Source organism: Cynoglossus semilaevis, chromosome 14 (genome assembly GCF_000523025.1).
Source record: "Cynoglossus semilaevis isolate Cse_v1.0 chromosome 14, Cse_v1.0, whole genome shotgun sequence".
NCBI lineage: Eukaryota > Metazoa > Chordata > Actinopteri > Pleuronectiformes > Cynoglossidae > Cynoglossus > Cynoglossus semilaevis.
The window spans coordinates 27,082,131-27,093,528 of NC_024320.1; the positions used below are offsets into that span (position 1 = coordinate 27,082,131).

The following is an 11,398-nucleotide window of genomic DNA, read 5'->3' on the forward strand; positions in this document are numbered from 1 at the left end:
CACCAGTGCTTCGTGTAGATTTGCAAACCAAAGCAGCTGTGAGGACAGAGCGTCCTGGTTCGTGACGGGGACCTGAACCAGAGCGCAGCACCACATGGAGTCATGCGCCCCCTGTGGGGCTGTTCCTAATAAAACGGACAAAATAAGACGATGTTCGTCGGAGCCTTTCTGTCGTTCCAGTCTGGGTCCAACCAGAGATGTATCAGCAGGTTGTCGGTTCTAATCCCTGCTCCGCTCTGACAGCCGTCTCTGTGTGTGTGTGTGTGTGTGTTACAGTACGAGATCCTGCTCTGCGTCCAGGATCACGATGACCCCGCCGTAGACGTCTGTAAGAAGCTGCTGGGAAAATATCCAAACGTTGACGCTCGTCTTTTTATCGGTGAGGAAATGGGCAGCGTGGATGGTTTTTTTTTTTTGGCGTTTTTGTTGTTTGTGTTAGCAGCTAACATTAGCTCCTCTGCTCATTAGGGGGGAAAAAAGTGGGCATCAATCCCAAGATCAACAATCTGATGCCTGGATACGAAGGAGCCAAGTACGGCCTGGTGTGGATCTGTGACAGCGGAATCAGAGGTTAGCATCGCCGCTGCTAAACCAGCGCTAACTTTCATTCTTTTTGTTCTTGTTTTTTTTCAAACACTCACTCTGTGTTTGTAATTGGCAGTGAAACCTGATACCCTGACAGACCTGACCAATCAGATGACAGAGAAGGTGGGACTAGTCCACGGGCTGCCCTATGTTGCTGATCGCCAAGGCTTTGCTGCCACGCTAGAGCAGGTTAGGCTAACATGCTAATGTTAGGCTACAACAACTCCTGTATGACCTACGACTGCGTTTGATCTCTGCATTTATGTTTGTTTTTTTTGTTTTTATTTGGTGATGATGTCATTAAATATGTCACTCCTGTCTCCAGGTGTATTTTGGGACGTCCCACCCGCGGTCGTACATTTCGGCTAACGTGACCGGGATCAAATGTGTGACCGGGATGTCGTGTCTGATGAGGAAGGATGTCCTGGACCAGGCCGGCGGACTGGTCGCCTTTGCCCAGTACATTGCAGAGGATTACTTTATGGCTAAAGCCATAGCCGACAGGTTAGCATGTTAGCGTTAGCGCACGGACTTATAGCTTCACTCTTGAGGCAGACGGGCTAATAATGCTGTTATTTTTCTCCACTCCAGAGGCTGGAAGTTCTCCTTGGCAACACAGGTGGCGCTACAGAATTCGGGCTCATACTCCATTGGCCAGTTTCAGTCACGCATGATCAGGTGCTCTACGTTTGATTGGCTGTCCTCGATGTAGTCCTGGGGCCGTGTTTGCCCCCCCCCTCCCCTCCTGGGATGTGTCAATAACGTCTGTTTGTTTCCAGGTGGACGAAGTTGAGGATAAACATGCTCCCGGGGACCGTGCTGGAGCCCGTCTCTGAGTGCTTCCTGGCGAGCCTTATTATTGGCTGGGCTGCTCATTACACATTTAGGTGAGCCAATCAGGGAAGAGCAAATATTAACGCCGTTTGGCTGTTTACCATGAATAGAAATGAGATCAACATCATGGGTTACTAATAATTAAACTGTGTGTGTGTGTGTGTGTGTGTTTGATCAGGTGGGACATGATGGTCTTCTTCATGTGTCACTGTCTGGCCTGGTTTCTAGCCGACTACGTCCAGCTGACTGGAGTTCAGGTAAAACCTGCTGCGTTTCATGTTTATATTTGTTTTGGAAAAATGTTTTGGAATTTGTTTTTCTCCATTTTTGTTTGGAGTTTGACAAATAATAGAAAAAAATTAACTGATTAACTTAAATCTTTGAATTATGATAATGAAAAAATGAGTCACGATGGGAAACGTCATGTTCACGTGTCATATTATACCAGGAGTATTGTATTCATCTGACTTGTTAAAGTACTAGTGTTAGTACTAGTACTAACACTAGTACTAGTACTAGTATTAGTACTAGTATTAGTACTAGTACTAGCTCTTTGTTGTCCCCACAGACAACAGAGCGCAGTACCAGGTTCTCAACACTCATTCATTACATAGGATTTAGAGGGGGCGCTGTTTTACACATCACAAAGCCCAAAGCCGCGGTCAAACCCATCTGGTCACCGAGGATCGCAGACACAGAAACGCGTTTAAAATACTGAGATGTAACATTAGTTTGTATCGAGTCGAGTTTTTATGATCGAACAAAAACTGTGATGACTGAGTAACAGTGTGGGGTCATGACCCCGACCTCCAACTACAGTTGTACCGTCAGTGAAAACAAATGCTAACTCTGCTAACTAGCGACTGATGGATGACATCATCTTGTAGGGCGGGCCTCTGTGCTTCTCCAAGCTGGACTTTGCCGTGGCGTGGTTCATCAGGGAGTCCATGGCGGTGCAGATCTTCCTGTCAGCCCTGTGGGACCCCACCATCAGCTGGAGAACTGGTCGGTACCGGCTGCGCTGTGGCGGCACCGCCGAGGAGATCCTCGACGTGTAGTTGCCACGGCAACAGGCTCGTACCATCGTCATCATCTTTGTCCTCAAAGGATGAGATAATGAGTTCAAGAGACTGATTTTTTTTTTTTAACTAGCGTGATTGTGTGTGTGTGAAAGTACGCGAGTGTGAATTTTTAATTATTTATGTTCTTTTGGTGCTAAATTAAACGATGCGAGAACCAGAGGGTAGAGTAAGAAAAAGAAAAAGAAATGGGAGGAGTCACTTCGCACTGAACAGTCTGACGTTTGATCAGACGAGAAATATTTAAAGAAAAATACAAACGAGAGGAGGACGAGGTCAAATGCTTCATGCTCATTGGCTGATTTCTTTTTTTTTTTTTTACAGTAATTTAAGAAAGAAATGGCAAAAAAAAGAAACTGAAAGACTGATAACGAAATTGAGGTTGAACTGTTTCATCCTCAGTCAACTCACAGGAGCGGGGGGTGGGGGTCACAGACGGTCACAGACGGTCACAGACGCAGCTTCAGTTCATTCGTATCTCATCACACAATCAGTCGCGATCCGGTTCCTCTTCCAGTTTACGCAACGTGGACGTTTTCGAGGAACGTTTTCAGCGTCATCAGCTTGATGTTCGCGTCCCGTTCGTCAGCCTTAACTTTGAACTATTTCAACCAAACCCATTCCGTGGTGGAGAAATTCTGCGAAAGTATTTCCTATGATTTATTTTTTTTTCCAAATAATAAAAACATGTCATTAGTAAGTTTCGCAAATGAAAAACCCGTGTCGGCGTATTTTGCAAACCGCGTGAAAAAACAACGACAACAGGGATTCGTGCTGCAGCTGTTAGCGATATAAAGAATAACAAACAAATGTGAAAGCCATCGGCCAATGAGGAGACGGCATGGACTGTGACGTCATCCTCAGCCGAGTTACTTCTTTACTGCGATGCAGTAGAAAAGTGACGTTGCGTGATCATGTGATCAAAGTTGTGCTTGTAAATAAAGACGCTTTGTCTTTGTTGTGTTCAAAGAAAAAAAAAAAAAAACCACAAACAAAACCAGCCAATGAGAAAACAGACATTTCGCGGTCGCCACATTTCAGTCAGAACACTGTATTGTCTTTGCTGTTAGCGTTTAGCTGTGCATCAGGTGGATTGGTTGATGACGCCATCCGAGTGTCGGACGAACACCTGACGCTGTCGTCCAATAGGATCAGCAGAAGTCTTTATTTGTATGTTTGTTTATTATTGTTATTTTTTAAAATCACAACAGGAGGTTATGACTCATGTCAAAAAATAGAAACAAATAAAGTTTTATTGTTTTAAAGGTTTGGTTTTCTTTGTGAGACAAAAACAGGACGCTCGGGATTAAATGCTAAAAAAGTGCTACAGAATTAGCACATTTCAAAGTCAACGTAAACTGTCCAGTCATTTAGGTTAGATGAACGGGGGCGCCTCCTGGGGGAGACAAAGGTGAGAGAACCAGGGTTGAAGGGGATGTTGACAGAATCCTGTTTGTGTTTCGCTGACATCACAAAAAGAAGGCGGGACCAATTCTTGGGCAGGATTTTAGGGCAGGTTTTATTTATTCAGTGGTTCATGCTACAACTTCCTGTCATTTTCAGAATAAATAAAAAACAAACACCGACCCCAGCCCTGCGCCCCCCCCCATGCACATAGTCATTATTAAAAAATATTTTAATATAATAACAATAGTAATCCACTGTCTCCCACAATGCACCACAACTATTTTACATTCATCAGTAAAACAAGTTAAAAGTAAAGAGAATTTCAAAGTAAAAGCTTTAAAACAACAGAAATCAATTTTTTAAAAAAGTTTCTTTTCTTTTTCATTTGAAAGTGTTGTATTTAAACCACGCCCACAAATGTTTCCTTCTCACATGCAACAATGTCAACGTACAGTACTTCTGTCACAGAGGATGAGAAATGCAAACAAAAGGAATGGGACGTATCGGCATAATACACTGCCAACATACAGTCCTGGTTATTTATTTTGTCTTCACTTCCCAAAAACACCAGAGTCTCTGAGTCCAGAGTCTCAGCGATTATTTTAGAAACTGAAAAAAAAAAGAGTTCTGTCTACATTCCACATCCTCGTGACCGTTCTTATAGATTTGGTACACATCAGCACAAACAGCAATGAGACGTGGGCACATTTGGTACCCGGAATGTGGACCACATGGGACTCCAACCTAAAACTAGGCTGGTCCACATTTAGGATTAAGCTAACAAAATGTGGGTTAAAAGAAAATGTTTATTTAAGATCAGGTGACTGGGCCGGATCCTAAATGTGGACCAGATAAACTGCTAACGGGCCGGATTGGCCCGTTATTGGGCTTTGAAAACAATCTTCATTTTTGGCCACTTAAAAAGTTGGACAAAAGATTATTGGCCTCTAGTGGGCGTCTTCTTGTGTCTAGAATACGGGCCACACCTTAATTACACTTTGCATGTCTTGTATGGCCCGCACATCTGGTCCACGTACCAGAAGTGGATACATTCTGATCCAAATCACAGACCGACAGGTCACGTGTTTGTGGATAAATTCTGATCCAAATCACAGACCGACAGGTCACGTGTGGTTGTTGAAATCCCTGTGTTTAACAACTTTCTGGTCTTTCACTGACATGTGGGCGTGTCAGTGAAATCCCACTGAGGAGGATGTGATGTCACACTCCTTTCTCTGCATCAACTTCAGTAACACGACATTGAAGGTTAAAACAAAAATGACACACGCAGGTTTGGAAAGCCGCAGGAAGTGTCACTGTGATGTCATCATGTGAAAATTAGAAGGCACACAGACTTTGGCTTGGTTTGACCCCGCCCCTCACTTTTAGCCAAGGATGACAAACGGTGGAACTGTACCTTTAAATGTCCAGGCAACATTGAATGTACATTAAAAAAATGTAAATAATATGAGACAAATTCAACCCTAAACGCACATCTCTTCTGAAAAAAAGGTTAGAGGTCAGAAGGCAAAGTGGGCGTCGGCAGCTTCCTGTTTTGTTCTGGCTTATTTCCTGTTTGGACAGCGGCGAAGACCAGATATAAAAAGTAAAAAGTGAATTTTGAGTTAACTTAAGTTTTTAATAGAAAAAAAAACAAAAACAAAATAAGGGCAGAATATTTTAGAATCGACCAATCACAGCTCAGGATGACATACTCACACATTACACTGTATACACACACACACACACACACATTAATATACTGTATATATATATGTATGTATATATTTATATATAAACACACAGCCAGGTAAGACTGGTGGGCGGTACATCAAAGCGTTACCTTTACAAACATTCATGATTAAAAAACCCCACAAATATGGTTTCTAACAATTAAAAAAAAAAAAAAAGTAACTAAATTCTAGGAAACAAAAAACTAAGTCTAGGTGTAGTCAACACTCTAAGCTAAAGGTAAACCCAGCAGAATAGTCCAGAGAAATAAGGCACAGAAGAAGTTCTGAGGTCGCAGCAAACAACAAAACAATCGTCTTCACACGTGGAGCGAGCGATGCTGAAGGCGACGGAGAAAAATGAAACCGTTAACGATTTTCAATGAAAAAAAGAAGAAATCAACAGTGAAAATGAAGCTAAATAAATAACTTTCTTTTCTACAACATTTTTAACCAACATAAATGAACAAATCAAACTTTTTTTGGGGGGGACTTTAACTTTGAAGTTGTCTCTTCAACCATTTAAAAACAAACAAACAAAAAAAACTTCCTGATTTTTTTTTCCTGCACCACATCAACACCACTACCCACAATGCATTGCTGCTCAGTTTGCGCAGGAATGTGCTCTGTAACCATTATGACCACCAATCAGGTAACATCAGCAGTCAGCGTGATGTCATAGTGTTTTATAGGCACATCATTAGGCGTGTCGGAAACTTAGCCGCTTGTCCATGTGTTCTGACTACGGGCCAATCAGGGTGCTCGTAAATCTGACAGCCTATCAGCTCCAAAGGTCAGAGAACAAGGTTGGATGTCGCAGATGTGACATCACACGGTCACAGAGAAGTTCAGCACTGCTGTTGCCTTTAACCTTTAGTTTGCATACTAGTTAGCATTTATGCTAGTAGCTACAGGGGGTCATCTGTTTGCAGATAAACACCAAAGACATCGGCTCAAAACTTGCACGTAGTTTAGCACCGTTCCCAACAACAAATCGTCCGGTGGCCAGCAACTCACCCCGTAGGTAGCTACAGGCTAACTGCTAACTAACATGGTATCAAAAGGCTAACAGCTAATGAGAGTTGGTGTCAAAGGTCAAATGGTAGACTTGGAGAAGGACACGCGCAGGTGTTGGTTGTGGTCCAGCAAGTGGTCGTGCAGAGTGATCAGCGCCTCGATGGCCTCCTCTACTGATGCTAGCTGCATCAGCGCCATCTTCCTGTCTTTCCTTTGACATCAGAGGAAGTCACATGATTAGGGACATGACTTACTTTCACTGAGAAACATCTACAGAAACAGACGTCACCGTTACACCTAGAGCTGAGACAAATGTAGGGAGGAACTAAAAGANGGCTGTTTGCAGGTTGGTCCAGGTGCGTATTCCCTGAATCTTTTATCTAGGGACAAATTTAATTGGTTCTGATAACAGGTAACGTCCTGCTAACTCTGGTCTAGACGATGGTACGGAACCAGAGATAATGACCTTTACATGACCTTTTGTTGACCTGAGGTGAAGCAGCTGTTGGTCTGACCAGGTTAAAAATCACCGTCTTTGTATTTCTTTTGTACAAAATTCATCATAAAATCCACATCTCAGGTCCTGTTTGTAGCATTTGTGCTAGCTGCTGCTGTACGCTAACCTGTTAAATGACTCATTGAATTTGTTTTGTTTTGTTATAACTAGTCGACGTTGATGTGACCTACAGTCACATAAGCAGTGTTTTTCTTCCCATGATGAAAAAAAAAACCATCCAGAAAAGAGAAAACATGTGTTAGCTCTGGTTAGCGCTTATTAGCTCACGTGCTAACGGCTCTGCGGCCGTGACAGCGGGAGCAGAAGGAGGCATGAGGCTTTTCACTCAGTTCACAGACAACTCTGTGAAGACAGCCTCACTCAGCAGGTACAAAATAACACGTGATTGGTCGATAAACGATCGGGAGCAGAATTCTATCCTGCACGACTAGTTTTCGTAGTTTTGGTTCACGGTTGTGGTCGTCATTTAGCCGCTGTCTCAGACGTGTGTCCTGAGGTGGAGCTCTTATTTCCACCCGTCAGTCACTAGTATTCAATCAATAATGTGCCGTTTGTTTTTACGATGTTTTTAGCTACTAAAACGATTTGATCTGTGGCTTCAGGACGCGGAGGTGACGTCCAGTATTTTTATATATCTTTACACACAGTCTACAGTGGAGGCGGAGTTTAAACTTTACTGCGACTTACTGGAAAAACTTGAAGGCTTTGACGTTGAATCCACTGGAGGAAAACAGATCCTTCAGTGCATCCTCACTCACAGAGGAGCTAGGAGACAAGGAAACATCAAGTCACAAACAGTCCTCACACCAGTGTTTACCCAACGGTGACCGACGCTGTACGTACGGGATGTTGGAGAGATGCAGCGTCGCCGATGGCGGGAAAATGTTGTTAAAGTTTTTGGATCCAGGTTTTTTGAAGCGGTGTAGGGCGGAGCCTGAGAAGTCCCGGGTCAGCGACTGCTCTTCCTGTCCAGCACTGACACGAGGCAGCTGCACCACCGGGTGTTTGGACAGCGTCACTCGGATCACGTTGCCGTAGAGACGCTGGCCATTCAGGTGACTCATGGCTGTCATAAAAGTCAATGATGATTAAACCTTTTTGGAACACGAAAAAAAAACAAAAAACAAAAATAGGAATGTCTGATAATATTATCGGACCGATATTAGCATAATCATGTAATATCTGTAAGAATTGTTATTGGTTTTGTATCTTTACACACAGTCTACAGTGGAGGCGGAGTTTAAACTTTACTGCGACTTACTGGAAAAACTTGAAGGCTTTGACGTTGAATCCACTGGAGGAAAACAGATCCTTCAGTGCATCCTCACTCACAGAGGAGCTAGGAGACAAGGAAACATCAAGTCACAAACAGTCCTCACACCAGTGTTTACCCAACGGTGACCGACGCTGTACGTACGGGATGTTGGAGAGATGCAGCGTCGCCGATGGCGGGAAAATGTTGTTAAAGTTTTTGGATCCAGGTTTTTTGAAGCGGTGTAGGGCGGAGCCTGAGAAGTCCCGGGTCAGCGACTGCTCTTCCTGTCCAGCACTGACACGAGGCAGCTGCACCACCGGGTGTTTGGACAGCGTCACTCGGATCACGTTGCCGTAGAGACGCTGGCCATTCAGGTGACTCATGGCTGTCATAAAAGTCAATGATGATTAAACCTTTTTGGAACACGAAAAAAACAAAAAACAAAAATAGGAATGTCTGATAATATTATCGGACCGATATTAGCATAATCATGTAATATCCTCCGAAAACCTGATAACGCAATGCCTGCGTTTCGCCAATTGATGTGTGCCCTGAAAATAGTTTTAGGGAAAAACTGCTGTATGTGAAAGTGAAAGTCACTAGATGGCAGCATTGCAGCTCATTTTATTAATCTATCTTAATAATCAGGGGGTTGTATGGAGAACGCTGGTGCCAGAAACGCAAATAAATAAACAAATATTATTTATTTAACTTTTATTTATTAAATAAATAAATATCATGTATTTGTAATATGTGAGAAATACTTTAACCCATCACCTTAGTGAGCGGGTGATACTTAACTTCCTTGACCACCAGGGCACCACTGCCCCACTATGTTGTTATCGGTTGATATCGGAATCGTAAATGAAGTGTATTGACAATATCGGCGTATCGGATATTAGCAAAAAGTTACTATCGGACATCCCTAAAAAAACAAAAACAAAAGAAAAAACCAAATGAGGAGGACCTAGCTGAGCCTGCGTGGCGTCAGTCATCTGAACCAGAGCGTTTTCCTTCTTGTTGAAGAGGATCTTCACTCTCTGAACGTCTCCGTAGACACCTGGAAAAAAAGAGCCAGCAGACCACAGAGTGATGTCATCACACAGCATCAACCACATTTTCCTTCGTTATCATCTGAACCGAAAACCTTTTCTCACCAAACAGGATGAAGAGGCAGTGTGGAGTGACGCTCTGTGGAGGAAACAAACCCACGAGAGAGTCTGATTGGTCAGCTGCTGAGTAACTGAGTAACTGAGTAACTGAGTAACTGAGTGACGTCTGACCTCTGGGTTCAAGTTGGACACCAGCAGCACCGAGTGCACAGCAGGTGGCGCCATCTGGAGGGACATGCGCGGAGGGGAAACCAACGAGCCGGGGACTGCCGTCATCGAGAGACCTGAGTTACAGAGTACTCCAAGTCTGTTAGTCAGTACTCCAAGTCTGTCAGTCAGTACTCCATGTCTGTTAGTCAGTACTCCAAGCCCGTGAGTCAGTACTCCAAGTCTGTCAGTCAGTACTCCATGTCTGTTAGTCAGTACTCCAAGTCTGTGAGTCAGTACTCCAGGTCTGTTAGTCAGTACTCCAAGCCCGTGAGTCAGTACTCCAAGTCTGTCGGTCAGTACTCCAAGTCTGTTAGTCAGTACTCCAAGTCTGTTAGTCAGTCCTCCAAGTCTTTTAGTCAGTACTCCAAGTCTGTCGGTCAGTACTCCAAGTCTGTCGGTCAGTACTCCAAGTCTGTCGGTCAGTACTCCAAGTCTGTTAGTCAGTACTCCAAGGCTGTCAGGCAGTACTCCAAGTCTGTCAGTCAGTACTCCATGTCTGTTAGTCAGTACTCCAAGCCCGTGAGTCAGTACTCCAAGTCTGTCAGTCAGTACTCCATGTCTGTTAGTCAGTACTCCAAGTCTGTGAGTCAGTACTCCAGGTCTGTTAGTCAGTACTCCAAGTCTGTGAGTCAGTACTCCAGGTCTGTTAGTCAGTACTCCCGGTCTGTTAGTCAGTACTCCAAGTCTGTCAGTCAGTACTCCAGGTCTGTCGGTCAGTACTCCAGGTCAGCATGTGTGTTTCAGGGTGAGAGAACTGTTCTGGTACCGACTGACCTGTGTGCTGGTGAAAGGTTGGTGGGAACGCTGCAGGTCCATAAGGAGGAAGAGCGACACCTGCAGAGACACAGACACAGATTCACTACTGTCTGCACCTGGAACAGTACGACACTGTCACCATCAGGAATAGAACCAGCAACCAAGCACCTCATCCAGACGTCCCACAGCAGAGACCAGAACTGGAACTGCTTATGTCAGGATCACTGCCCCCCAGGGTGACTGCCCCTCAGGATGACTGCCCCTCAGGTGACTGCCCCTCAGGGTGACTGCCCCTCAGGGTGACTGCCCCTCAGGGTGACTGCCCCTCAGGTGACTGCCCCTCAGGGTGACTGCCCCTCAGGTGACTGCCCCTCAGGATGACTGCCCCTCAGGGTGACTGCCCCTCAGGGTGACTGCCCCTCAGGTGACTGCCCCTCAGGGTGACTGCCCCCCAGAGTGACTGCCCCTCAGGGTGACTGCCCCCCGGGGTGACTGCCCCTCAGGGTGACTGCCCCTCAGGGTGACTCCTCCTCCTTTGAGATTTCCCTCCTTTAATCTTCCCAGAACTTCCAGTCGGTGAAAAACCCTGGAATTCACCTTCTTGAAAAAATGTTTCCTGGTATTTTTTGACTTTTCTAGTACACACACATTTCCAGTACTTTAACAGTACAATTCCATCCCTCCAGTGTTACAGCAGGAAACAGGAAGTTGTGACTCGAAACTAACCTTTCCTTGTGGTTGCAGATGATAATCTTCTGTTTATAAAACAGGTTTCTTTGCCTCATCAGCTGTCGTCAGCTCAGGTCAGACAGGTTGGGCCGCTGCCGACACCTGACGCCACCTGACGTCACCTGACGTCACCTGACGCCACCTGACGACAGCTGACCTCACCTGAC

The 11,398-nt window shown here is 44.8% G+C and overlaps 2 protein-coding genes across 4 annotated transcripts in view; one reads left to right on the plus strand and one right to left on the minus strand.

The window, feature by feature from the left end:
- The window catches only part of ugcg (UDP-glucose ceramide glucosyltransferase), a 14,279-nt gene extending 10,516 nt beyond the window's left edge, over positions 1 to 3,763 (plus strand). Inside the window, exons 3-10 of the mRNA XM_008326197.3 lie at positions 277 to 379; positions 469 to 570; positions 662 to 774; positions 911 to 1,089; positions 1,177 to 1,263; positions 1,365 to 1,472; positions 1,598 to 1,676; positions 2,307 to 3,763. Of these exons, the coding sequence (XP_008324419.1) occupies positions 277 to 379; positions 469 to 570; positions 662 to 774; positions 911 to 1,089; positions 1,177 to 1,263; positions 1,365 to 1,472; positions 1,598 to 1,676; positions 2,307 to 2,477 (942 nt within the window). The 3' untranslated portion in view covers positions 2,478 to 3,763. The remainder of the gene's footprint in view (positions 1 to 276; positions 380 to 468; positions 571 to 661; positions 775 to 910; positions 1,090 to 1,176; positions 1,264 to 1,364; positions 1,473 to 1,597; positions 1,677 to 2,306) is intronic.
- A 1,760-nt stretch (positions 3,764 to 5,523) lies between these two features.
- Positions 5,524 to 11,398, minus strand: part of LOC103390366 (polypyrimidine tract-binding protein 3) — an 11,003-nt gene continuing 5,128 nt past the window's right edge. For 2 of the 3 annotated variants that reach the window (XM_025062516.1, XM_008326195.3), the window contains 7 exons: positions 10,521 to 10,580; positions 9,708 to 9,820; positions 9,582 to 9,615; positions 9,392 to 9,484; positions 8,587 to 8,809; positions 8,431 to 8,508; positions 5,524 to 6,863 (listed from right to left, as the gene is read on the minus strand). In XM_025062516.1, the coding sequence (XP_024918284.1) occupies positions 6,731 to 6,863; positions 8,431 to 8,508; positions 8,587 to 8,809; positions 9,392 to 9,484; positions 9,582 to 9,615; positions 9,708 to 9,820; positions 10,521 to 10,580 (734 nt within the window). In that variant the 3' untranslated portion in view covers positions 5,524 to 6,730. Of the gene's footprint in view, positions 6,864 to 7,856; positions 7,935 to 8,430; positions 8,509 to 8,586; positions 8,810 to 9,391; positions 9,485 to 9,581; positions 9,616 to 9,707; positions 9,821 to 10,520; positions 10,581 to 11,398 lie in introns of all 3 variants that reach the window. The other variant, XM_025062515.1, reaches the window with a different exon arrangement.